At 40.0% G+C, this 26,072-nt stretch overlaps 1 protein-coding gene across 1 annotated transcript in view; it reads left to right on the plus strand.

Annotated features, from left to right (window-relative positions):
• Window positions 1-723: 723 nt before the first annotated feature.
• Window positions 724-26,072, plus strand: part of DCP1A (decapping mRNA 1A) — a gene marked incomplete at its 5' end in the record, with an annotated part of 32,133 nt that continues 6,784 nt past the window's right edge. The window contains 6 exon segments of the mRNA XM_010149774.1: window positions 724-764; window positions 2,493-2,620; window positions 11,110-11,176; window positions 17,445-17,583; window positions 21,866-21,985; window positions 25,823-26,071. Coding sequence (XP_010148076.1) covers window positions 724-764; window positions 2,493-2,620; window positions 11,110-11,176; window positions 17,445-17,583; window positions 21,866-21,985; window positions 25,823-26,071 — 744 coding nt within the window.

Here is a 26,072-nt window from a genome sequence, read left to right on the forward strand (position 1 = left end):
GGGCAGCTGCGGGGCGCGGGGGGACGTTTGCTCTCGGCGGCCGCTGCTGGGCCGGCCTCTTTCAGCTGTAACGTGTTGTGTTGGACAGAGCCCTACCGAATTCGGGAAGAGTGGGGTTGGAGTTAGGATTCCTCACCGCATTAACATGCAGTTTTTCCTTTGGCACCAGTTTTACCACAAAACTATAAAAATGGGAAGGTATGGAACATCACGTTGTCACATGCAGCCCCAGAGCTGCGCGTAACTATAGGTGCATGTGGGTCAGAAGCACGTGGTAAGGGCCGCTTTGAAAACCGAAGCACAAAACGGGGCCCTGGTCCATAGCTGGATTGTTCTGTTGTAGCTGTGCTGTCACTGCTGCCCTCACAGTAACGCGGTGGGAGACAGCTCGCCCGATACTTGCAGGCTGACAGACTCTAGCCTGGATTTAAAACGAGGAGATGAGAAAGGTGTTCAGCTCCGACCTGTCAGCTCAGCGTAGGAAGGTTGTAGGATACTGTATATCGCATCATCAGATCGACAGCGTGAACAAAATCTTCTGGAAATGTGTTTAATTTGCTAATCTTACTAAGAAAACATAACTTCTGAAAATACGGGGTCATCTTTTCAGTCCTGTGATGTCAGGTCTCATGGAAAGATGAGAACATGGTAAGTCTCTGTAGTTAAAAAGCTACATAACTGTGAATAAGCATATCCCTTAAATGCAATTTCTGTCTTTTGTAGGAGAAAACCGACATAGAAGGGACTTTATTTGTGTACAAAAGGTAAGGGTGGGGTTTTTTTGGAGGAGGGGGAGAAGGGTTGTTTTTCTCATTTAAGAAAACAAATCTCAGCTGTGTTCATGCATAGCTTTCCTGCTGGATTACTGCAAACAGCTCTAAACTCGTTTGAAAAGAATAAACTGTGCCTGGGTGAAAAACTGTTAAAAGGACCCAAAAGTACTGCTGAAAAATCATAAAACCTCATAACCACTACATATGTATTCACACAAAAACCTGGTTTATCGAGCTGCTTTTGCTAATCCAATAGCACTTGTTAGTGTTGAGTTTGTTAAATGCAGACTCTTCGTCTCCTAAAATCCATGAAGTTGATTATTGAATTAGTCAGCTGTATTGTTTTCATAATCTCCCCTAATTTACTGTTGGGAAATGGCAGCAATTTTTGTAAATGGACAGAGTTGCCTAAAAGCTGGAGATCCCCTCGTGCATAGTCTCGGGGGCTACTTGATTGCTTCATCTAAACCATGAAAGAAATTTCCATTTACGTGGGATGGGGAAAAGGGGCTGGGGGCAAGAACTGGCACATAAAACCCATCATGGATGTAAATTTTAAATGACAGGCAAATTAAAAAATCTAACAGCGAAATAACACCGTTGAATATAAGAAACACAAATAACGCAGACTTCACCATCCTGGAACAGACTGTCACAGACTAGGTCATTACAGTGATTTATCCTGGCACTGCAAAGGGATGTTAGTACCCAATTCCTGTCTACTCTACTTTAGCTCCAAGCTTGGGAAGACTTCATGTGAGAAGGCCAACCAAACTAAGGCAGCAAACCAAACAACTGAGCAGGAGGTTTCGGTGGGACTAGCAGGTTATTTCACCCAAGTTCTGTTAGGCACATTAAACGACTAACTCGTGATGGTAAGGATGGTTTGCCCCCTCCTCAGGACCTCTTGACAGATTCTGTTCCTGATCATTCAGTAAAGGTCGTTACAGAAGTCTTAACGTCTACTAGCTAATTACAAGTGTCTTTTACCCTGCCTTGGTCATGCGGCTGTCGATTGTAGGACTGCTCACAGGCACAGCCAAGTGTGCTGACATGACTGCCGTGCGGCAAGAGAAGACATAAAAAACTCTTGACCTTCCAGTGCTTGCTTGATGTTTTCTTTTGCCACCTGGTGTCTAGCAAAAATCTGGACAATAGAAATAATTTCACTAAGCAGTATCTGAACAATTTAATATCCACTTTGAGGTTACTGGGTTAAGATTTTATTTCCTTTAGGAAGAGATTACTGCTTATTGTTTCCCTCGAAGTGTATTTCATGTTACTGAACAGCTGTTTTTATTGTACCTATTTACTGTAGGGTGACCTGCTCTGTAAGTGGTTTGGTTTTTCTCCTCTAATAAAATATTCAAAAATGCCTCAAAAGTGTCTTATATCAAGTATTGAATACTCTCACATTTTAATACTGGACCTGCCCTATTTTTTTAATAGACTTTATAGACTTTTTTGAGGCGTATCCTTGATTCAGCAGTTGAGCAGTATAAAACTGTAATGTCAATCCTACTTTAAGGTAAGTGTAGTTTTAAACTGAAATTAGTTGGCATGCCACAAAATGGCATAGAAGAACAACTGGGAGAGCTTCAGGACTGCTAAAGCTTCACCTAATAAACCAATGAAGATTTGAAGATTAATAACTGTTTCAAAAAATTGGATATGTTGATCAAGATATTAATCCTTGGTTTGTTTTGATTGAAACAATAGGTCAGCTTCTCCTTATCATGGTTTTACAATAGTGAATCGACTGAACATGCACAACCTGGTTGAACCAGTCAATAAAGATTTGGAGTTTCAGCTCCATGAACCATTTCTTCTCTACAGAAACGCTAGCTGTGAGTATAACTTTCTTTAGTCCATACGAACTTTGTGTTCTGTTTTATAACCTAGACCACTTCTGATAGTGTAATGTAATGGGGCAGGTTTCAGTGATATGTCTGATGTTTTCTGTTCTAGACTTGCTTAAGTAGCTGTGCTGTTTGTGTTCTGGTAACTGTTACAACCACCTGCTTTCAGGGCTGTCAGGCCTTGGAACAGGCTGCCCAGGGAGGTGGTTGAGTCAGCGTCCCTGGAGGGATTTAAGAGACTGTGGATGAGGTGCTTGGAGACATGGTTCAGTGGTTGATTTGCCAGTGCTGGTTTAATGGCTGGACTTGATGATTTTAAAGTTCTTTTCCAACCTAAAAGGTTCTGTGATTCTATGAAAAAGAGGATATGCTAACAAAGTTTAATATCACTATATTCTTTTAATTAATGGTCTGATGTTTAAACACACACAGTGCCATAGCATTAATAAAAAACTATGAAAGAGCAATGAAGATTAATAGATTTTGAAAGTAACACCAAGAACAGTTCTAAGGGAATGCTCTTTTGCAAGCAAAAAAAATAAATATTAATCAGTAGCTGGTTGAAGAAGTTGAGAAAATTGCTCAGCACTAGTTTGAAGGTTTTAGTCTCCACCATAGGTTTTGGACTCAGGAGATAGATGTCACTTCTTGAGTGACTCAGATAACCTGTACGCTGTTTGGGTGCAGTACTTCCTTGACACCATGTCTTCTTCCTATTGGAATGTTCCCTTGAATTACAGGTGGGAACACTGCTTTGGCTATGCTTCACTGTACCTATAAGAACAGTCAAATGTTAATCCCTTCTGGTTTCCCCCTTGGAAAACCTCTAGGATCTGTGGGGAGTAGGACAGATTCCATTATGGTGACAGAGAACAGCTTACAGTAGGTGGTCTCCTGTGTTTAATAGCGATGCATCTTAGCGATGCTCCTTCTGTAAGTGTCATCAAGAGGAAGAAGTCAAAACTTGTAAGTTGAGAAGTCTAGGAGATAAGGGAAGTAAATGACTGGCAAGAAGTTGGGAGGGTAAAAAAATACTCTGACTTGGATGTTTAAGCAGGTAGCTCAGTTTGGAAGGAAGAGGAGCTGTAGGTGGTGGTGGTAGGATGGCTGATGAGGTGGCGGTAGAGGGAAGAATTGCAGTTGTGAGACGTGACATAGGGGAAGCAGGAAGTTGATTCATTTGTTTGTTGGAACTGCTGATGGTATCAGGAAGCAGGAGCTGCTGGGGAATTACCATGGTGTATGCCAGTGGGAGTGACTGGAGGATCAATTAAAGGAAGCAATCAGAGAAGGTAGGCTGTGTGTGAGTTCATTAGAAAACCCTGAAGCTAATGATATGCCTTTCTGTCATTGATAAAAGCTCCCCTTTTCCTATGGGACACTATTGTGTAAGATCTGTGGGAGGCTCATGGGAGCTAGGATAGAGATGACATAGAAAAGTACAAGGAAGGAAGAAATTCATACAAAGGTGAGCAAGGAAACTAGAGACTGGATGTGGGAAATAATTGTATTCTGAGTAATCAAGAGTATTTTTTTTCCTCTTACTTTCCCATTGTCGTTTTAAAAGAATTTGGTTGAAAACTATCCGTTATGTCATCACCCTGTCCTGTCTCCTGGGAGAGGGCATATCCAGAAAGAGTCTACGCTGATGGCAAATTGAAAGCGTTCAACCTAGTTAGTACATCAGTAGTTATTTCCCCGAGTACCACAGATAAGGAGCAGATCAGGTTTTGTGTGCTCTGCTAGTGTTCACTTTGATTAAATACAAGCTTAAAAGCGTAGAAAACAGCATCTAAACTTTTTGTTCCTTAAAATTTCAGCACTACTAACTCCCTTACACTTTGCATTCAGTTGTTGTGTTTGGGATTTCCTTCCTTACGTGCACTTTCCCAAATTTTCTGACCTCTGTCTGCTGGGGGAAAAAGCAAATTATATGATTGAAGTGTTCAGTGTTAATGCTGTTTGTCTCTATTTGCATAGTGTTTGTGAGACTTTAAAATAAAAACAAACCCAGCCTTCAGAATAGATTTACAGACAAATTTCAACATGTGTTTTATTTGTATGGGGGTTAGGGGGTTGCTGTCCAAGTCCTTTTCATGCAGAAGGGTGTCCACTTCTGCTCAGCTGCCTGCTGGCATGAAAAACCTTTGTGTTTTTGGGACTAATTGAAATAGGAGTTTTAAGCCAATGGTTAATGTTTCTCTTCAGGCGTTAATGTGGGCTATCTAGCAGCTTAATGTGAAGTTCTGAAATCTGTAATGACAGAAGGAAGGTGGACTGCTGGGTTGTGCAAGGAAAAACTGTACAATACAGGGTTGGCAGCAGCCCTCTTGTAGAGTGTGGGGGTTTTATGTATCCTGCTTGAGGAAATCCACTGTGAGGATTGAAGAGTAAGGTGTCCTGCTAAGATTGCTGAACGATTGAACTGATGGCTCAGTTTCCTTAGCTTACCGATGGGGAACGGTTCTGACTACCTAATAATAACCTAAAACCATGGGGTTTAATACTGCTGTTTGGCAGAGACAAACACAGTTTGTGCCTGTATATTTAGGTTGTAACAGGATCAATGACACATCATGGTTTATGCTTCCCCAGGGCATAGTAGAAATAGTAGATGATGATCAAAGCAAAATTATGCCACTGCGTAATTTCCACATGAACAGTCTCTATAACTGACTAGGATACTACAGTGTTATAAACTTCACGTTTTCACTTTGTTCTGGGACTCTGTATTGACCTAAGATGATGATAAAGGTGAAGTCGGTTGTTTGGAGCATGTCAAATGATGTGCTCCATCTATGCAGAGCTGCTAGCAAGTATATGAGAAGCTTTGCAAGCAGTATGTAAGCATTATTTTTGCTTGGCTGGAGGCTATAAGAATGATTTGCCTGTCATGCTAGATCATAATATTTCCTGATGGATTTTACCATTCTTTTATGGTTTGACTTGTTCAAATAATTATTTTTAATATACAGTGGAATTTTTAGTTTGCTGCATATCAGAACTTGCTTTTACTAAGCTGTAGACATGAGATCCTTTCTCAAGTTGCACAAAGGCTTTTTCATACTCTTAGAACTAGGCTAGGCAATTGCCATTTAATTCTCACAGGAAAGGAGGCGTGACATCTTTCATAGCTGGGGGGAGGTGGTGGTGTCCTCCCGATTTTTGCAGGGGGGAATACTAAGGAGTCTTTTATGGGTATTCTGGAAGGAGAAGACGCCCAGTGGTATAGTACTTTTCTAAACCTTTTGTTGTGAAAGTGGAAGACATTTGGTTCAGTCTGTTACTCGTTCTTATGTTAGATGCAGGAGATTTAGATGCTTCACCCCCCAGAAAACAATATCTTTTTAGTATTTTAGCTGTTAATGGGGAAATCTTTCCCAACTCCAGAACGTTATTTTCTCACAATATTCCAGTTATGTAATACGCTTCAAACCCTAAAAGGATACTTAAACCCCAAATTTTGTGAAAGACTGTCTGCTTTAAAAACTATATATAATACTGCCTGAAAACCTGCACTGTTTATTCATTAAGCATCAGATCCTAAAGCAAAAATGACAGGGAGTGTGAGTAAGCAGCTGTGAGACATTATATCAGTTACAGTGGTAAATAGAAAAAAAAGTATTCTGGTTTTCACTGTTAGAAGGAATTAAAGCAAATATTTCCAAATATGAATAAACAAAGAAATTGCCAAAATGAAAATAAATTGTTTGACCTAATGTAACATGCTTTTAATTTAGAATTTCTCTTAAAAGGTAGAATTTTTCAGATTATACTTCATATATTTAATGTGCTATTTATTATTCCTTAATCTGACACGTGTTGCTGGGTACACTTGATCCTTGTCTAACTTTCCCTCTGGATCCATGTGTGTTCATTAGAGTATTCAGAGTATTTGTTTATGAGGCATTGAATCCCATTGACCTGTTTTTTTAATCAACCTAAGCTTGTTTCCTCTGGTCTGCGTTTTGTGAGAAGTATGCTAAACTCTGTTTAAAACAATGCATACAGTTCTGCCAGTAACAGTAATAATCGTCCAGTCTGAAAAAGTCCAACCCTTTCAATCTGTAACGTGAGGATTTGGAACTGACAGCTGACAGTTTGACTAATAATAGAGGAAAATCAGTTAAAGTTGTAAGCAATATGCAACTTACCTCTTAAACTCTGCAAGAAGTATTCTTCTAAGTCTTGCTCGTTTATAACTTTCCCTCTGTATTGGTGGTGTTGGTCTTGATTAAAAGGCTTTTTCATCCAAGCTAGTTCACTTGGGAGGTCAGGCAGATGGATTTCCATGGTGCTGAAAAGACAGATGCTAAGCATAAAACTTGGGTATTAAAATAAATGGTCTTTGTTTGGTGGGGGATGTTTTTGGTTTTCTTGCTTGCTGCTTATTCCTGTCCAAGGGCAAGAGTTAGTAAAAAAAAAAAAAAAAAAAAAGATTTTGGAAAGGTTTGTACGTTTTTAAGTGGAAAACTCAGTTACAAAGTGCTGTCTTCTGGTCTTGTTCTGTTATGAATTACACAGACCTGTACTCAGAACAGCAAAAGCAAACTTAGTTGCATTATTTCAAATGGCTTTTAGAATTCTTTGAAAGAGCTCCTGGCTGGTTTCAAGACAGGGCATCTTTCCTGGTAAGGAAAGCCTCTCGTTATCGGCAGCACATTAAGTACCACATATCTGAGTGCGGAAGCTGAATGGCTCTCCAGCAGGAGCATTAACCCAGTGGTTTAGTCTGAGATAAGGAGGGAGCCTATTCCTGATACCTTTCTAGCAGAAGCAGCAGTGCAAGCTAGGGGGGAGGGGAGGAACCTTTTAAAGCTGTTAAGAAGTTCTAAAAATATTTTGTTTGACCTGAAAGGTGGCACTCTAACTGGCAGGGGTTTTCTGCTCTGGGTCAGCGTTGGGAAGTAGTAATCCCTCTGGTCTGACACTGCACTTGGTCAGATGGCAGCCTGTTAAAGCGTTCCTGATCTGGGATGCTGTTTGCTACCTGCTGAAACATGCCCTTGCAACTGCTTGTGGGATTGATGTGGCCTGTACTTGTGAAATGGCCTGAGATATTCAAAACAATAAGAAAGGGGAGGGGATCTTAAAATGAATTCTAATGTATATGTGTTCTAGTGTATAAATCTGTGTGGAAGGCTAGTTTTTAAATTGAGAGAAGTGTGAATAGTGAATGAGGAGTCTCAGTAAGAAGATGATAGAGCCGACTGACTACAGAGAGGTGGCATTTCAGTTGACCTTGCTACTGGAAGAAATAGGTGCCTTGAGAAATATTGCTTTTTGTGATTTTGCCTTAAACTCTATTTAAAGTGTAATTTGATATGTGCTTTTCTTTATGGGAATGAGATCAGGTTAGGTTAATTACCATTATGACCTTATAGGATGTGTTTCAAAGCATGACTTCTTCCTTTGCAGAAAGATTGAAAGGTTGTTGTCCCCTGCTACGAGTGTGCTGCTTCCTTGTATAGAAAGATTGAAATTGAAACTGTAAACCAAAACTTTTCTCTCTATCAGCTCTTCCAGCTCGTTATGGTAACTTTTTAAACAGATCATCTTCCTGAATGAGATGAAGCTATATGTGCACGAATGGCTGAATTGCCGAAGGCAAAAGTGATAGTGTCTGAAACCGGCACAGCCGAGCAGTCCCGTGTACGCTGAGCGTTCTCAGGCTACAGTTGCATGAACACTTTGCCTTACTGTGCTGCACCAGCTTCTTGTTTCTGCCTTCTCTCTAGTGCTAGATGGCATGTTTGGGAAGCTGATGCACAAACAGTGTGAAGAAAGGGGTTAAATTGGGGTAGAATGAGTTAACAGCAAAGTTGTTGCAGTGGAAGGGTGGTGACACTGCTTCTGCCTACCTAAAACGAAAACTGAAGTGAAACTGGCAGCTTTGGCATGCAATTTCATTTTATGTTGCCAGAGAGCAAGGGCTCTGTCTCACTGTGGTGCTCTGCTATCCCCACTCTTAATTCAGATCTGCTAACTAGGTAGCACTGGAACAGTGAGCTGACTGCCCCATGGAGCAATGGAAGCACAGCGTAGAAGAGAGGGACTTTCTTTTTGGTGTCATCCAGCTGTTAGTCCTGAGCAGGAAGACTTCCATAATGCTTTTGTTTTCCCAAAAATCGCTGTGTTCCCATAGCAATTTCAATCAAGTTTCAATGATTGTTCTAGCCAAGTTTGGAGAGAAGTCGTGTTACATGTTTAGATGACTGTTTGTGGGTAGGAAGTAGAAAGATATGCCTTTAGACATTTGAACATTCACCTAATGTGTATTGCGGTGTGTAGTGTAAAATCACAGGTTTTAAAGGGCTGATAAGTATCAACTCTGGTTTTAATGAAAGGTTCACAGCTGAAGTTGCATGTAAGGAGTATAGCAAATATAGTAATGCAGATGGGACACCCATGCGTAGTTCTGGGGCAAGGGAGTTGAACTGATAGTACAAATGAGTTCTCTTTTGAGAAGAGAAAGGGAAATGTTCCAGCCTGTTGGACCTTATCTAAGATAATACCCAAGTTTTTGTGATCTGCTTTATATCTTTAATACTGTTAGTGTTTTGCAGCGACTCCCTGTGACTGCTTGCTAGCAGTACAAAGTGGAAAAAAGCCTGATAATCTGTACAACAAACTGAGGGTTGGATATGCTTCTGGTCTTGGGTAGGCCTGTTTCTGGCAGAATTGAGTGTGACCTTTATCATTTGTGCCATTAAGATACCATTGTAGGTTCCTTATCTTCACTTCTTCAAGTATGCTTTTGAAGAAGCTTTCGTCTCTTGGCAGTTTGTCTGATAATGGAGTCAGGGAAACTTTTCTTCAGTGTTAAAATACACTACATGGCTAAAGACATAGCTTGGATATTTTCAGGTTTCTGTGCAGGAGACAATCCAGTTGTATTAAACCGGAAATATTAATATTTCCTAAGCATTGGCTACATATATGAAATGCTTTTTTATTGGCTTATGTCTTTAGTAAGAACACAATTCCTTAATTTATGCTACATTGGTTTATTTGTTTATGACTTAAAGTTTTGTTTTCTGTTACTTAAGCCGTAAGTTCTAAAGAAACAAACACCCAAATGAATATGCTTGTCAATAAAATAAGAAGCCAAGTTGAACTTCATTTCTCTAATGATACCCCAAGAAAAACTGAGATGTGGGCATGACTTTTTGAGGGGTTTGGGCCAACACAGTAAGCCCAGGATAACTAGAAGGTCTAGAAAATAGCTTGGTACTAATTGCCCTCTTTGCCATGGCTTGAAATAATTTTGAGTGGGCTTTGGTTGAGATTTTTGTGTGGTGAGGAGGGGGAAAAAAAGTGATTTCATTTAGAAACAAAAAACTACATCTGGCTGGAAAAGGCTGTGGGTTTTTTTTAAGCATTCCTTCACTTTAAGTCGTATTTTTATAATCAGTGATTTTGGCATGAGCTGCAGTATCAGGATGAGTTTTAAAAGGCTAAGAGTGTCTTTTTGGAAATTAAAACAATTTCATGTCAACACGTAAAGTGTCCAGTTGCCTTTGTACTTGCACACTGTGCACCAACAAGCTTCATAGGTGAACCAAGATGTAAAATAACCTGCTTGGTGGGTTGTGTTAAATACAGTTCCAAAGAGTTCTGCAGATCTGTTGTGTCGGTACGGCCGTGGGGACAGTGAGGATGTGAGTGTGTGTGGGGAAAAATGGCCTCTGTGGAGTGAGCTTGCTGATGCAGAAATAGTAGGGGGCCGTGCTGACGAAGTTTCTCCCTTTGAGCCCAGTGATCAGGCTCTAACTCTGCCAGCTGTCAGTGTTGTTTTACTTGTTCGGAAAGCCAGAATGGTGTGTAGCGTCTTGGTGAGCTGGAACCCTTTGTCCTCATTGCTTTGTCCTGATACCTTCAAAGGGCAGGGTTTGATACGAATCCCGTTTTGAGCTGCTCCACGAAAGTGACGGTATGATTGGAGCTTTGGTACTGCTTCTTTCCTAGACAAGTATTTCTCTTAAGAAAAGAATTTGGAGAGGAAACCTTATAGAGAGCCTCTGACCGAACTGTCATACTGTAAATCTTACTTTAATATTCTTGGTGAACTTCAAAAATTGACAAATTTAGAAGTGAGTGTTGAAAGAGAAGTCGATACTCTTTAGTCTAGTTTAAATGGTAAGTTCAGCAGTTCAAAACAGGAGGTCACAGCTGTAGTGAGAAAGCATTGGTAGTTAAAACTTCTTTTTCCTGCCACTTTTATTTATAAGCAATATCAAAATGCTGTAGCTCTTGCATTTAAGTGACTGAAGTTGTATATGTGTTGGCACACATGCTCTTTCTGATTATTTTATAAATAGTAGCCAGTGGTACACAGAATATTTGAGTGGAAATTGGTGGTAATTCATGTTGCAGATCTAATGGACTGCTGGGTTTTTTGCCGTTTATCCTACTGATTTGATTTCTTTTTCTAAAAAAACCTCTGTCTTACACTTGTCTTTTTTCTTATTTTCAAGTGTCAATTTACAGTATCTGGTTTTACGACAAGAATGACTGTCATCGAATAGCAAAACTCATGGCTAAGTAAGTACTGTGGTCTCATTCTAATTCTTTTATGTAATACAGGAAGAAAATTTAACCCATTAAACATGTTTGGGATTTTTCTCACCCTCCTTAAATAGAAAAAGACAATGTTCTTGTTGGTACCAGTCTTTTTAGTAATCAAAATGTTGGTTTTGGTTTAAAAAAAGAAGCTCAGAAACATTAAAGTTTTCAGTTAAGTGGTAAAAAACCCCAAACAGTTAAAGTATTATTTGGCATTCTCCAAAGAAAGCAAATATGCACACTGTTTTATTTTATATGGGGATGCTGGCAAAAGATGCTCTCGTGCAGAAAGTGTAATGAAATAAATGATGGGCATGGGTTTTTTAGTTGTTTTGTGGTTTGTGGGAGGGCTGTTTTTTGTTTGGGTTTGTTGGTTGTTTTTCCTAAGGCTTAGTTATTCCTGAAGAGATTGGAGAATCGTGGGAGAAGTAGGTGGAACGTTACAGAATTAAAGTGATGTTACGACAGTAAGCAAAGCTATGAAATAATAGGAGCTTGTTGTTGCTAATTTCTGGATTGTTCAATTGTTTTTAAAATTTTTTAGTTTCTTTTCTCTCCCCTTTGGAGATAAAGTTGGTTTATAAACCTGCAGTGTCACTTGCATTTATTTTGTAGCTCCAAGGGCTTCTAGAGATGCCCTGCAGCAGGAGAATTTCTGAAGTGACTCAGTTTAAAGAAACCTTAAAAGACAGTTTGCAGTAACATGGTTTGCTAGTTTAGGCTGCTGTCACGGTGGCAATGCAGTTAGCATACCTGTGCTGTGGTGGTCACAGTGCCACAGCTGACGAGGGCTGCAGGCAGGAGTACAGAGGAGGAAGAGGCTGGAACTGGTTGAGTTGGCAGCGTGGCACAGTGCCTTTAAACCCTGATATTGGAGGGTGTTCCTGCCCCTTTCTGTTCCTTCAGCCAAGGCCTGTCAGGCTGAGCCACGACTGTTTACTAATAGGAAAGGATGACAATTAAGCAAACCTTCAATGTCCTTGTGGAAGGAGGGAGCTTGAACTGTGTGACAGGGCAGTTACACTAGCAAAAATGCAGAGGTACAGCACAGGATATCTTCTCATCATATCTTCTCATCCCTGAGGGTTTTCTTTCTTCACTGCCCCACTACTCTCCTGAGCTTTCCTTTCTATTGCATGCTTTGTCAGTGTGTCATCTCTGGCAGGCCAGGACATCTCGAAGGCTGGCAAAATTTAATTGTATGGTAACGAGTCATAGCGTAGAGTTTAAGCTGAATTCTGATGTCTTTGAGGGTTTTTGCTCTGAGTTATTTTGGCTACTCCCACAGAAGCAATGTAAGACAACACAAATAACAGACTGATACCGAGATCTCTTTCTAAATTCTTATTTTTCTTTTCCCTCATCCTGATAACCCTATACACTTCCCATTTCCCACTTCTGGTTTTTTTTCCTTCCTCACAGCCATGTTGGACTTCTTGCTGTTACTTGGCTCATCCAGATGTAAGGATGAATTATAAGGGTTATGGAAAACAGTTGTGTGAAACTGACTCCTGGAAATTGTTTCCAAAACAAATAACAAAACACCTGTTGCCTCTCATGTTTATAAGCAGAGCATCAGAAGGGCATGACTTCCTTTTTTAATGCACCTTTTGCTTTCAAGCCATGATTAATGTTTGAAGTGGGAGAGAAAGCCAAACCCTTCCAACTTTACCATATTCTTACTCTGTCGCGCACAGCTGCGCTCAAGAGCCAAGTGTCACATGGCAGAACTTGAGTTCATTTGCTGTTAAACACGTCTGGTCACTATGGCACAAACCGCGGCCTGTAGGCACTTCAGGGATCTTTAAATATGGAACCAGGTAACAGGCCAGTCTAGCCATGGCACAGCAGTCCCTAGGGGAGGTCTGCCCACTTTCTGGAATCTGTAATATTCTGGAAACAACTGTAACCCAGAAGGTTCATTCAAAGTCAGTCGTGGAGTTAACTAAGCTTCATTTTCAGCTCCCGTAGCCTGCCTGTTCTTGGGTCCCTGATGCCTCTACCGTGGCTCTATTAACTCATGGAGGCAGAAGTGCCAAAGTTGGCTTTGTTGTTTGATGCCTGTTCGTGGTGCGGATACTCACACTCTTGTGCTTTTGGCATCTCGGCACCCTGGAAAGTTTCTGAGATTACATGTTATTTTGGAAGGTCAAAAGGCTGAAATGTGTTTTTGAAGTGTTGGATTTTTTTTTTTATGGTAGGTGTTGGAATGATTTTTGGACTAAAAGTGTCTTTGAAATTAAAGTTAATGCATCAAGCAGACTTTGGGGAACATGTTTTGAGTTTTGTCAGTTCAGACTTAGGTGAGTGAATCCAGAGGCATCCAATACATACATGAAGAGATTTAGTGCTTGGATATTGATAAAATACAGATTGTTAAATTTTGCTGAGCTGGCAAAGAGCTCATTTTAGTGTGACATTTAGGCTTTGCTGCCTTTAACTTGGTTAAAAAATGTGTAAGTGATCTTTGCTAGCCTGAGTGCTACTAGTAATAAGTCTTTCCTTATCTGACTGGTGTGTTTGTGTTTTCATGGTCTTTCTTCATTATTAAATTACAGAATGTCTGAATACTTCATGTTCTTTTTTCCTTCAAAATTGTCTATTGGTTTGGGGGAACAAAAGTATTGGCAGAAGCCATTTCTATACTGAGAAAGGTACTTAGTGTGAGTATATTTCCTTGTATATGTTGAAAAAGACTGAGAAATTTTTTTGAGAAATCTTTCCCCGAAGATTCCTGTAAGGGAAAATGAAATGAAGGTGTTCTAGTTGTACATCATTGTAGGATGGAAAATCTGCACTTTTGAGGCTGTTGCTATGAACTTGCTGGAAAGCAGACTGAGAGTATGTTGCTGGCATCTGGTTCCACAAGCATCATCAAGCTTTTTCTCCCCCAAAATGGGTAGAAGGCAGTCGGAAGAGAAGTCAAAATGCTGATACCTCTGTGTGCTTCTCTATAAGAAGGAGGCTGAAACGCTAGGAATTGTTTCACCCTGGGGTGAAACATGTATTTAAGAAAAGTTTAAAATGCACTCTTTAATTGAAAAAAATAAAATTGAATCTTGGGGGTGGAAAGCTGCATTTCAGAGCACAGTAACAGGCTTCATCAGGCTTAGTTCAGTATATTTTGAAATAAATATTTATGTTGTAACCAAAGTGTATTCATTTTGTTCCAGTGTTCTGTTTTGGGTGGAAATCTGGATTTCTACCCTTTAGTTTAGGTGGATTCACTGATACGAAAGACTGCTGCCTTTATTCTACCTCAGAGCCCAAAAACATAACCATAAAAGGTTTCAAGGAGATTTGCATTCTCTTTCCTGCTGTTTGTCTTGACCTTATTGTGCCAGACCGAGTTAACAAGATTGCAGGCCATCCACTTATATTTTGGTGGCTTATCTTTCGAAAGAAAAGTAAATTGGTGCTTGTAGGCTTTGTAATCTCAGGCTTCACGTCTCACATTCTCTCTCTCTCTCTGTGTTTCCCCCACTCTTCTGTGGGGTTGTGCCAGGTATATTTTCAATGCTGTGACTGCAGCTATTCTTAAGCGAACTGTCACAGTAGCTACTGTGTCCCCAAAGGAATGTGTGCCCCTTCCACTATCTGATATAATGGAAAGAAACAGCAGGCCTTGCTTAAAAAAGATTTAATCCTGGATTGCATTCACATCATGCTCAGTATACAGATTTGTATTAGTTGACTTTTTTCCCCACAAAGGTATTTGATTTATGGGACTTCTTTCTGGGTTGTTTTTTGGTGTTGGTGTGTGGTGGTTTTTTTTGGTTTTGGTTTGGTTTGTTTGGTTTTTTTTAAGAATTCTAGAGTATTCTGAAATCAAAAAAATTATGGGAGTCATCAAACTTCAAACTGTAGAAGGAATTAATTTGGGTCAAGTTAAGTCAAGATGATTGTTTAAGAGGGATGAGCTTTCTAGAAGAAGTAGGACAGAAAGGATTTTAAAATCTTTGTGAAACTGTTGCAGTCTGACATGTAAATTTGTAGGGTTTTTTTTATTTTTAGGTGAGTTTATAAGCTTGGTTTACCCTGTTTCAGCAGTCAGACCCAAACCAGCTTCTGAGATACAGGCAGCAAGCTAGAAGTGGGAGAGTATCTTGGGCAGTTTTGGGGGTAAACTGTTTCCCATTTATACCATCACCACCACCTGAATGCAACCTGCCCAAGAGAGAAGGTGGAGAAGAGCAATTAGAGAATTATCTACATGAGAAGATAATTTGGTATTTTTATTTTTTAAAAATGTAAACTTTAAAAAGGTAACAAACACTTAATAATGAACAATAGAAAACATTATGAAAGTTTTTTCAGAAATCTTTGTGAAGCTTTTCTGTGAAATGGATGTGCTCCTTGCAGATGTCTTATTATGAGGCCAATTAGTGCTACTGTAATGGGAAGATGTTTTACTGAAACCTTCTGGACCAACTTCTTAAGAGCAGAAGGAGGGTCTCAAGACTGAAGCCTTTGCTTCACCCATTGGCAACACATGCATGACTTCAGCTGTCTAGAACTTTCCCTTTGACTGAAGTATTTATTTTTTCTGGTTATAATTATACTGACACTTAAAATCTCAGCAAAATACTCTGTATTTTTTTACCTTGCCCTTTCTCATGCCTGGTTTTGGAGCTGAGTTTGGACAGGTCCGGTCAGGACTGTATGACCGCGTGGGGTGCTAGAACAAAATGTTCTCTCAGGGTGTCACCATAGAAACATTTGTACGGTATTGAGCTGCTTCATCCAGACGAGCTCCTGCTGCAGTTCTTGGAAATTGGCAGGCAGCGGAGATTGGCCTCCCTGTTTGAGTTACGTTTGCAGGTGGATGCTTGCTTACAAACAGGGAAGAGCTGTACTAGTAATGAGAAACTGGTTAAATAAGCAGCTTGTATCATTAAAAAAAAAAAAATCAAAGTAAATATGAAAGCACCACTGAATTATTAAACACCAAATCTAACCCTTCAAATAAACACAGCTGACCTCTAGCGAAGTGAAGAGGCTTAGTTGCTGGAAAACTGGGAAGAAGTTTTGAAGACTTGAACTATTTTTTTGCCTCATAAACGGCAACATAGAGGTGCATATAAATATGTAATTACTCTAGAGTTTGTCCTGAATTCTAACTGACCCAAAGAAACTGGAGGCTGGAATGATTGGCATTGTGTGTGATTGTTATGATGGCACCTCTTGGCTTCCCCATCAGCCGTCAGATCCACAGCATGAGAGTTCTCGAGTGAAGTGCCAGCTCCAGAGCTCTGCCCTGTTTACAGTGCTTGTTTTTTCTTAACATATTTGATTAATGCAGGCTTAAAAAAGAAGGGATTACAGGCTGGTGTGTGTTTATTTCAAGAGGATAAGCTTTAGCGCATTGCACAGCCATGTATGTCTTGTGAACTGCATATGGATTAGAAGTATATGCTGCCTTTACTTTTATTAATGAAATGTCTCAGATAGGCATCTTGCATATCTTAACTGTCTTTTAAACTGAAGTTTTTTGATACTTGAGGCAAGTAAGGTTGACTAGAAATGGTGAAGGAACCATACATACCAAATGCTTAAGGGAGGGCGGGAAAAAAGGTGTCTTAGACCTGCAGGTAATTGGAATGACTGCAGGGCAGCTAGAGAAGAGAATGGTTTGCCCTTCTTTCCAGAGCCTTAGTGGCGAAGTAAGGGGTAATGCCCTAAGCCTCCTTGCAGACTAGTTCAAGACACCTGGCATGAGCCAGCTCTCTTCTTTCCCACTGTCTTTATTTTGTTGTATAATTGCAGGCCTCATCCTAAATTACAACTTTTTTGTAATTGATTTAGTTGAATGCCATGGCTTTATTTGATTAAATATGGAAAAAAATGCACGTTAGGAAGTAGAGTTAAAAAATGTGTTTTAGTCTGCAGTATAGTACCACGTGCTCTTTGCATAACACATGCTTGGATGTCCACGTGTTCTATTGTAAAAATGTCTAAACATGGCAGTTTTACAGAAGTAGTGTTTACTTTAGGCAAACTTGGTGAGAGGCAGGCTAGTGCTGGCTGGGTTGGAGATAAATCGTACGGACCATTTTACACTTTGACTTGTACAAACCTTGTAGCAAATGAAAATGTGTGTAAATTTGCCCAACTATGTGTTAGGTTTCTGTTCAGGCAGAACAAAATGTGTTAATGTGCTGGGAGTACGTTTTTCTTTACTGCTTTTTTGCAAGATGTTAACTCTAGATAAAAATTTAAAATCCTGTTTCTCCTTTCTTGTAAACAGAGTGGTAGAACAAGAAGCTCAGAGATCACAGCAAGCTTCCCAGGACAGAAAAAGTCCCAGCAGAACCAATGGCTGCAATGAAAACAGGCCCATTGACATCTTGGAAATGCTTAGTAAAGCCAAGGATGAATATGAACGAGTAAGGAAATGTCACCTGGTTTTTTTGTCTTTGCCTTCTTTTTTCCCCCCTAACCTTATGAACAAATTAAACAGTACTTCTGAATAAGGAGCTTAGGACATTTTATAGAGTCCACTGAAATCACATCCTTGTAATTTCTGAGAGGGATGATAGAGCGTAATTCTTATATACTACCGATTCCTGTGCAATACACTGTAACCCAGGATTGCCAAGTAGTGCACCTAATCCTTCATTTAAGGGGCCTGTATGTTCTTAGGTTTGAATTGCTAGCTTCTGGGGGGTAAAAGTACAATTTTATAAATGGGTACCTGGAGATACAAACACAAAGTGTTTTGCTGAAACAGCTGCATGGGCTGCTTAATCTCAGTACTCAGCTACTGTCTTGTTTTGAGAGGTCCTTGTCGAAGGAGAGGTGAACGCACAGGTATGTATGTAACACTGTAGAAGAACGTACCACTGAACACATCTGAGGTTCCATTCCTTACAGTGGCTGACCCTTTGGATGTTCTTTTTGTTTTTTCCTCCGTACCGAAAGTCACTGGAGGAGATCTGCTGTGATTCGTACCATAACTGAGCTGCACGCTAAAATGCTTCGGCAAGTTGAATAGTACGGTAGAAGCCCAGAAGCTGTGTGAACTATCTCATTTCTGTGATACAAGCACAGACGTACAATGGCTTCTAGAGAAGAGATGGTTTGGGGAGGGGGGGGAGGGAGAAATTCGTATTTTAAAACAGTGTGGGACTTGCATGTTGCATGAATTCATAAGAGTAGTTTATTTAAATATTACCGCAGTCAGCAACTTTTTTTTGCCTATTTTTCTGTTTTTAAGAAAGCCTACCTGGAAACTCGTTTTCAGCACATTAGCTGTGTTTTGTTTCAAGAGCAAACATTCTCTGCCATTGTTTCAGTAGCCTTGTTTTCAGACTGATGTCTTGGTCCCTCCTTCAAGTAGTATGCTATACTAGGAAATAGTCCCTGATTTCAGGCAAGATAGATTGAATATTGATCATGTGATCCAACTTGAGATGTAGGTTGATAGACCCATTTCATAACTATTTCTCCTGCTGTAAGAAAATTTTAGCCTCTGGGAATAGCAAATAAAAGTTGTACCCAACAGTGTCTGTCTCATCTTGGTCTCAGAAGAAGTCTGATATTAGAGATTTAGTCATTCAGTATATTAGTAGATTCTACGAAGCACCTTTTTAATAGCTGTAGGCTAAGTACTACAATACTGTTCCCCTATCCTTCTGTACCACACGTTACTACTCTCCCATCTACTGTGTGTCTATCCTTTCAATAAACTAATTCATTTCAGAAGGATGAGTCTGGTATCTTTTGCCAGTGCTAAATTCATGAGTTTACATAATGAAGGGGAATATTAGTTCTTTAGTAAAAGAATTACTTCGTATAGTCCCAAGGACCAAGTTCATACATGCCGGAGGAATATAAGAGTAATATGTGGACGATCTAGGAAAGGAAACAAGGATTTTGAACACACCTCTCCCCATGTATAATCGTACAAGAATGTGCAATAGCAGTCGTGTGTGAGTATACCATGACAGAGCTGTGGTATGGGTTTTGTGGTGTGCTGCTGGGAGAAGAGTTAGCACGTTTTTACAGTGCTCGATTCCTTCCAGAAGTTGCTTGTGCAGCAGAGTTCCTTTGAGTACTTGGGCTTTGAGCCTTTGTAGGATTTTAGATGGTTCCAGTACACTGTGAGTTGAGGAGACGAGAATGAACGTGTGGATGAAGCCTTGTATGAGCCCCTTTGACTTGTCACTTTGATGCAGATTGAGGGCAGGTGATGGTGACAAACCATACAGTATGTTTGACCCAGACTAGATAGTAGTTTCTGGAAATCAGCAATGTTGGGGTTTTTTTCAACACTTTAAACGCAGATTAAAAAAAAATAAATTGTTTCTGATTCTCTGAGCATCAATGCTGTTCGGGGAGAAGGTGTCTGTGAACGGAGGCCAGCATTGTGGAAGTAGCAGCTTTTGTGGGAGCACAGAAGGAAGCATCAAAACCTGAATGACTCATCTTTCAGTGTTGTGTCAACTGAGACAGATTTGAAGAAATTTAAGGCTTTGGGGGAAGAAAAAGAAAAGAAAAAAAAAACAAACCCCACACGCAGACCACAAGAACTCAATCTTTTGCTAGTGCCCTCTTAGGATGTGATGAAACCTTTTTCCCTCTTTGTCCTTGCAGTATTGTATAATACACATTTCCAACAGATGTCTCATCCAAATGACTCAGAAAGGACATTCCAGCTTCTCATCTCCTAGTTTTCAGATCTATTTAATGTGAGGGTACTGAAAAGCTCCTGCTAGAAACACAGCTCCTAAGTGTCATGGCTGAAGCTCTGTAGACAGGTGAAGTACTGATGGACAGAGAGTGTACGCAGACTTTAGGTGGACACTCGGTGTCTGTGGTGCCTGTAAGACAACAGGGAAATACGCGGGACATGGACTGCAGTAGAGCTACTGTGTAACTGGGGGCTTTGTGCCTTGATCTCGAGGAGTTGTTGTGTGTGTTTCTTGATGCTTTTAGAACACTAGTAAAAATAGAATAATTACTCAATTTCCTTTATGTGTGTGAATGTGAACCGTAAACTGCATCTCTTCAGCAGAATCCCTGTAGCCTGCTGCGATGGTAGTCGTGTAGAAGTTGCCAGATAAACAGAATTGAGCAGTCTTGGTCATCTGTCAAGCAAACTTCTTGGGAGACTGTTCTGTTGACCACCTGATATAGCAACAAACTTTGGGCACATTAATTTTGGATCTCCTTTTAGCCGGGTTGTGTCAATGTTAACATGATTAACCAAGTTGTTTTGAAGGTGGCTTCTTGAGAGTCCTTTCCTGTCTTAATTTTTTAATGTTATTATTTTATGGCACTCGGTAATTATGCATGAATTTGTATTTAGGAGCAGAAAGTACTTATCTGCCTGGTACATTCCAGATGGATCATACAGTAATCCTTGTGTGCAGCCCACATGAGATTGGCAGAGTGTCAGCATGAGAAGGGGGCAGAGAGAGTAAAAAAGAGATTTATGAAGGTCTGAGTGATTTAATCTAGGATTCCAAATCAGCTTAATCCTGCAAGTACTCGCTACATCAAGTCCATATGTGAAAATGAATGAATTCTGAGGTTGTTGTTTTGGGGTTGGTTTGTTGTTTTTTGAAATGAATGGATGCTTTTTATAGTGTGGTGTTTTCAGTATGAAAATGGAAACATCCTGCAGCTCGTCCTCTAGTGGAAAAAAAAATCCAAACAAACCCAAACTAATGCTTTGTCTGATTTTGTAACCACAAGACACCCAGCATTTCAGACACAAAGAGTTTTGACCTTCATTAGTGGCTGAAAGTTGGGAAGATGGGAGAAGTTGCTTCTTGCCTCTGTCTCTAAATCACAATATGTAGCTTTGATTTTTATTTTTCATTATTGCATTCCATTAGAAATGGAAAACAAAAGAATAATAAAGCTCAGGTTGCTTTTTAACTTGTTGCTGAAACATTTAACCCGTAGTGTGCTGCTGTGGGTAAGTGATGAAAACAATCGTCATGTGTTGTGCTCATGCTGAGCTGTATCGTATGCGTGAGGTGTAGTTGACCTATCAGAAACTAGACTGCTCTACGGTTTGGGTTTTTCACTGGTGATTTAAACTGCAGTACAACTTGTGTATTTGTTTATGTGTATATTAAAGATGGAAGTCAACTTGATCTGTAAACATACTGTCTGTTATAATGCAACTCTTGTCTGGTTTTGCATTGTTCAAAGAAAACCAAATTAACACCTTCTGAAAATGTGTACATGGTTAATTAAATCTAGTGGAAAGAAGTTGCTGACAAGCTCTCTTTCCAGGCATTTCAAGTGATGTCTGACAGGATTTTTGTTTTTCCTAAGCTGTTTCTAGCTTGGGTTCTTGATTTAATGAAGCGTAGCAAACTTAGTCATTAGTAGCTAATGCAGATAAAGGATGTGAAAAGCCTGCCTTTTTTATGATTTTCTTTCTTGGTGAAAAAAGTATAAAGCCAGTTGTCTGTCCTTTTTTTTTTTTTTTTTTTTCCAGTAATAGAAAGTTTATGGTTACAGACCAGATGGTGGATGTCTTGGCATGATTTTTAATTCCTAAAATTCGTGAGTTCCACTTTGTCTTACAAAAATCAGTACTTTCTACATCATCTGTATTTCAGTCAAAGTGCCATGTAAACAGGACTGTAGTAGTGGGTAAATGTAGACTTAAACTCAAGTATTTGTGTTAATTTTTTTTCTTGTCCCCAGAATCAGATTAGTGACTTAAGTATTATATCAAGTTCTGGAATGCAACAAAATGCAAATCCTCCAAAGACAGAAAGCTCAGACCTCTCAGAACAGAAAACTTCATTACAAGTGCAAGAGCAGGTATGTTTCATCCAACCCTAAACAAGGTGCTATTTGTTGGTTTTGGGTTGGGGTTTTTTTTCCCATTCAGTACTTTGTTTTGCTACCAGGATGTTGTTTTTCCTTACACTGCCTGCAGTGTTGTCTGCTAAATGTGTTGTCACTTTCAGTAAACTGAGGGGTTTGAAGACTTCTGGGATACTAAATTCTGCTGTTGATTTAGGATTTAAAAATGAGGCTGTGTCCGAGTATGTTTAAAGGGGTTAACTTGGATTCTGGATGAATTCAGTCTGTGGTAATGTGCAGAATGACTTGTGGACCCAGGAAGCAAGAGAAAATGACTTTTGCCATGTTACTGAATATGGCATCAGTTAGCTCTACACACTGTTGCAGTCTTTCACATGTGAGCTCAAGCCCCGTTTTCTCATATCAGAGATATTTACTTAAGGCTGTCTGTGCTGCCTTCAAAGCTGCAGCTACAGTCCTGCTAAATTAAATCAACAGTGAATTGCTAGCCAAGAAATGGAAAGCACTGGCAGCACCCAGTTCTCTTCAGCGTAACTGAAAGGGTTTATCTGTCTTCTCCCACCCTTCTGTAGCTTGCAGAGAACCTCTGTCTGTGTGACCGTTTGGTAATGGTATCTGGCAGCTCGGCTGATTCCTTCATATGTAGATTGCAGAAAAAGTGTGTGTGGTTTTGTGTTGGTTTGCTCTGGGGTTTCTTGTTTTGTTGGGGGCATTGTCTGGGCGTTTTTTCCTACATTAAGAACTTCTTGACAGTACATTCCTTGTTCTGCAGGAAGGGAAATAGTGTTAAAAAAAAACCCAACACACCTTCAGTGGTGTTGGGGGGATGTTGCTCAAATTGTAGTAACGTGAGTGTCGAGGTCTATTTCAGGTAAGTGTTAGATACAACATGTTGAATCAGCATGTATCCAAATACCTACAAATTCTGAAGTTTGGCGTTAATACTGTAATTAAAGTTTAAACAGCAGTAAAAATGCTAGTGAAAATAACCTGCTTTAGGTAAGTGTAGCCTTTGAACCACGGGAAACTTAATCCAAATTACTTAGTACCATCATGGAGCAGCTGGAATAGGTAGCAGTAGCCCAGTATTTGCTGTTTTGTAGCAAGCATTTCTGCACAAGGAAGCTGTAGGTTCATGCAAGACTTCAAGGATGAATGAGGGCAAGGAGATTGCCTTTAACACCGCAGCGCTCGGGCCTGCTTGCAGTGCCACCTGGTGGGCTCGGGAGGGTCAGCAGGCCGAGCTAAGCCGCAAGGCCTGCCTCTCCCCTTACAAATGAAATGCCCCATGAAAATGTGTGCAGCCTCGCACTCAGTGTGTGCAGACAACGCACTTGTAGTCATAGTTTTTAGCACAGGTTAGTGCTAGGGTATGGGCAGCTGGAATCTGCTTTAGGCAATTCAGCAGTTACTGAATTCAAATGGGGAGTTTGCTGAAATGACTTGGTGCCCCAGTCCCCTCTCCCCCCTCAGCAACACTGCTGCTTTTGGGTCAGCTGTGCCCTGGCTCTGCCTGCTGCATGCGTGGATTTGCCCGAGGCTTTGCTTTAGCAGAAGGTATTTTCTTGTGGGTCCCTCCGAGTAGACTGTACGCAGTCAGCTGAAGTGCCCCACCTGACAGGCACGGATTGCAGAACAGAAATCCAGTGACTAGCAAAGAAAAGATTGGCAACATAAGAGTCTAACAAATTGCTCTCAAGTAATTAAAGGGAAACAGTCAATTTATAGAAGTAAAATGGTGTATTAATTCTGTTGAGCTATTTAAAATAATAGCTGTAGAGATACTGGGAAAAAATTAATTGGGTGACGTAAGTGATGGTAATTCTGTAAAGTTAGTTAACTTGGTTCAACCATATCACAAACGTGTTTGTTGTTGTCCACATTATTAAAAATGTGATTAACTGGAAAAACATTCAATTTCAACTGAAAACATACTTTTTTCATCTAATTGAATCAAGTGACCAGTGCAACAAAAAACAGTGTACATAGGTGAGATGAGATTCCTAAACCCCCTCCCACATGTCAGACTTGATTGACTAACTTCATTTCATGCTAAAGATACCGCAGATTTCAGAATAAAAATACACCCACGTTACTGTGATGCTCTGAAGTTCAGGTTTTTTATCTTGGGAGCTCAAAATGAAAATCGGTTGTATTGTGAAATGCTCTTGTGCTAGCAATCGGCAAAACTGAACGAGAACACTGAAATTAAACTTTATAGTGCCAGCTCTGACTGCGAATTCGTGTTTCAATATAGCTGAAATGATTTCTGGAGAAACCCTCTGAGCAGCGCTCTGTTCCTGGCACGTCAAGTGATCATGCTGCATTTTGCAGCCCCTGCTCATAAGGGTCTTCATAACACACCGAGCTGATGATACACTCAAATTTATCTCAGCCAGAGATGGGGCAGGCAAAAAATGTTTAATACTCCAGACTGGAAATTAACTTCATGTTTGAGACTGTAGTCATGTAAGGGGCTAGTCTGACTTGGATCAGAGCATGGTAGATATTTCTGATTATTACTTACTGTAACTTAGAGTACTGAAGTGTAAAGCCAAGTTTGAAATGAGATGGAATAGTGTTTTTCCTCATGACAAAACCTTTACAGTTGAAGAACGGGTCTCCAGACCAGTAAGATCAGTGGAGAAGAGTAAGAACAACTTTCTAGATAGAATTCCTAACATAGTTAACAAGTTTTATAAGCTATAGAATGTCTCAGCTGCAAAAGTAAAGTGTGTCAGAGTTTAAGCTAGCTAAAAATTAATAACAACCATGGCAGTAGAGCTTAGTAACCTGGGCAGAGGTCAGTATGATTTCAAGCTCAAGGTGGTTCTCGTTAGGCTGCTTGTGTCCTACCTGTACTGCCGTACTTTCACTGCTGTTATCTGTGCTAGTAAAATCTAAGCTAGCAATGTCATGGTGCAGTAGTTGTCATTGTGATATCGCATCTTTGTTTGGACATACCATCAGAATACGCTGGAATTGTGCTGCAGGCCATTCAGTCTTCTGAACAGAATGTTGTATTTTAGTCCAGCTGTTTTACATAACTTCTGGTCCTGTGCAACCTTAAAAAAAAAAAAAAAAGGAAAATTTTCATATTCAGGGTCTGATAGCTGTTTTTAGTGAAACGCATTTTTAAAGTATTTTCAGCAAGTGAGTATATTATAATTAAAATCAGATTTTTCTATCAATGTCAGTGTTGTGGCCTAGACGTATATTTTTTGGGACAGGCTGAAAGACCAGTAGAGGTAACTGTGTGTGTATATATACATACTTTTCAAGGCAATATATATACATATGTTTAAGTTTCTACAGATTCTTTTACCTATTGTATGATCTATTGCATTGTTAATGAAAAGGGTGAGAAGAACTGTCTAGGCATGTTGTGCCAGGTCAGTTGTGCACCTTCAGGTTTCTCTATTCGTTTCCCATCTTTTAGGCCATTTAATGATTTCCATTTCTATAAGTTCTGTGTGAATTTTGTTCAAAATACATGTTCTTTCCCCTCTCTCCGAAGAGTGTAGTTTAGGGTTGATGGGTGATGGAGGGTGCCATCTTAATGACAGCATCCATAGCCTTCTCCCTTCTTTACTACTAGCACACAGTCTGTCCACAGAAGGCTGTAGAGAAGAAGCTTACATGTACAGGATGTTCCTTGTAGACATAATTGCTTTTATAATTCCTGTAAATAGGGCACACTTGATATCCAGACTGTATTTTAAATGCATTTGACCTAGTTGTCTTTCATAGTTTTCTTGAAATTGTAGTAGACCATGTAAGATGCACAGTGGAATGTATATTTCTAAACAGAAAACTTCCTTTTCTTTCTAGCCATTTCAGTCAAGACAGAAGCATCTGACTTTGGAGGAACTGTTTGGAACGTCTGTACCAAAGGAACAGCCCGCAGCTCTGTATCCCAATCCAGAGAGAATGGAGAAGTTGCAGACTGACACTTCTGCCAGGGAGCAGCACAGTTTGCTCTTGCCGTTTTCCTTTGACCAGTCAACAGGAATACAACAATCACTAGGGAAATCTGAAAGTCCAAGCATTAAAACCAGTGCCAATCCTTCGAATCAGCAGG

Source organism: Eurypyga helias, unplaced genomic scaffold (assembly GCF_000690775.1).
Source record: "Eurypyga helias isolate BGI_N326 unplaced genomic scaffold, ASM69077v1 scaffold16674, whole genome shotgun sequence".
NCBI lineage: Eukaryota > Metazoa > Chordata > Aves > Eurypygiformes > Eurypygidae > Eurypyga > Eurypyga helias.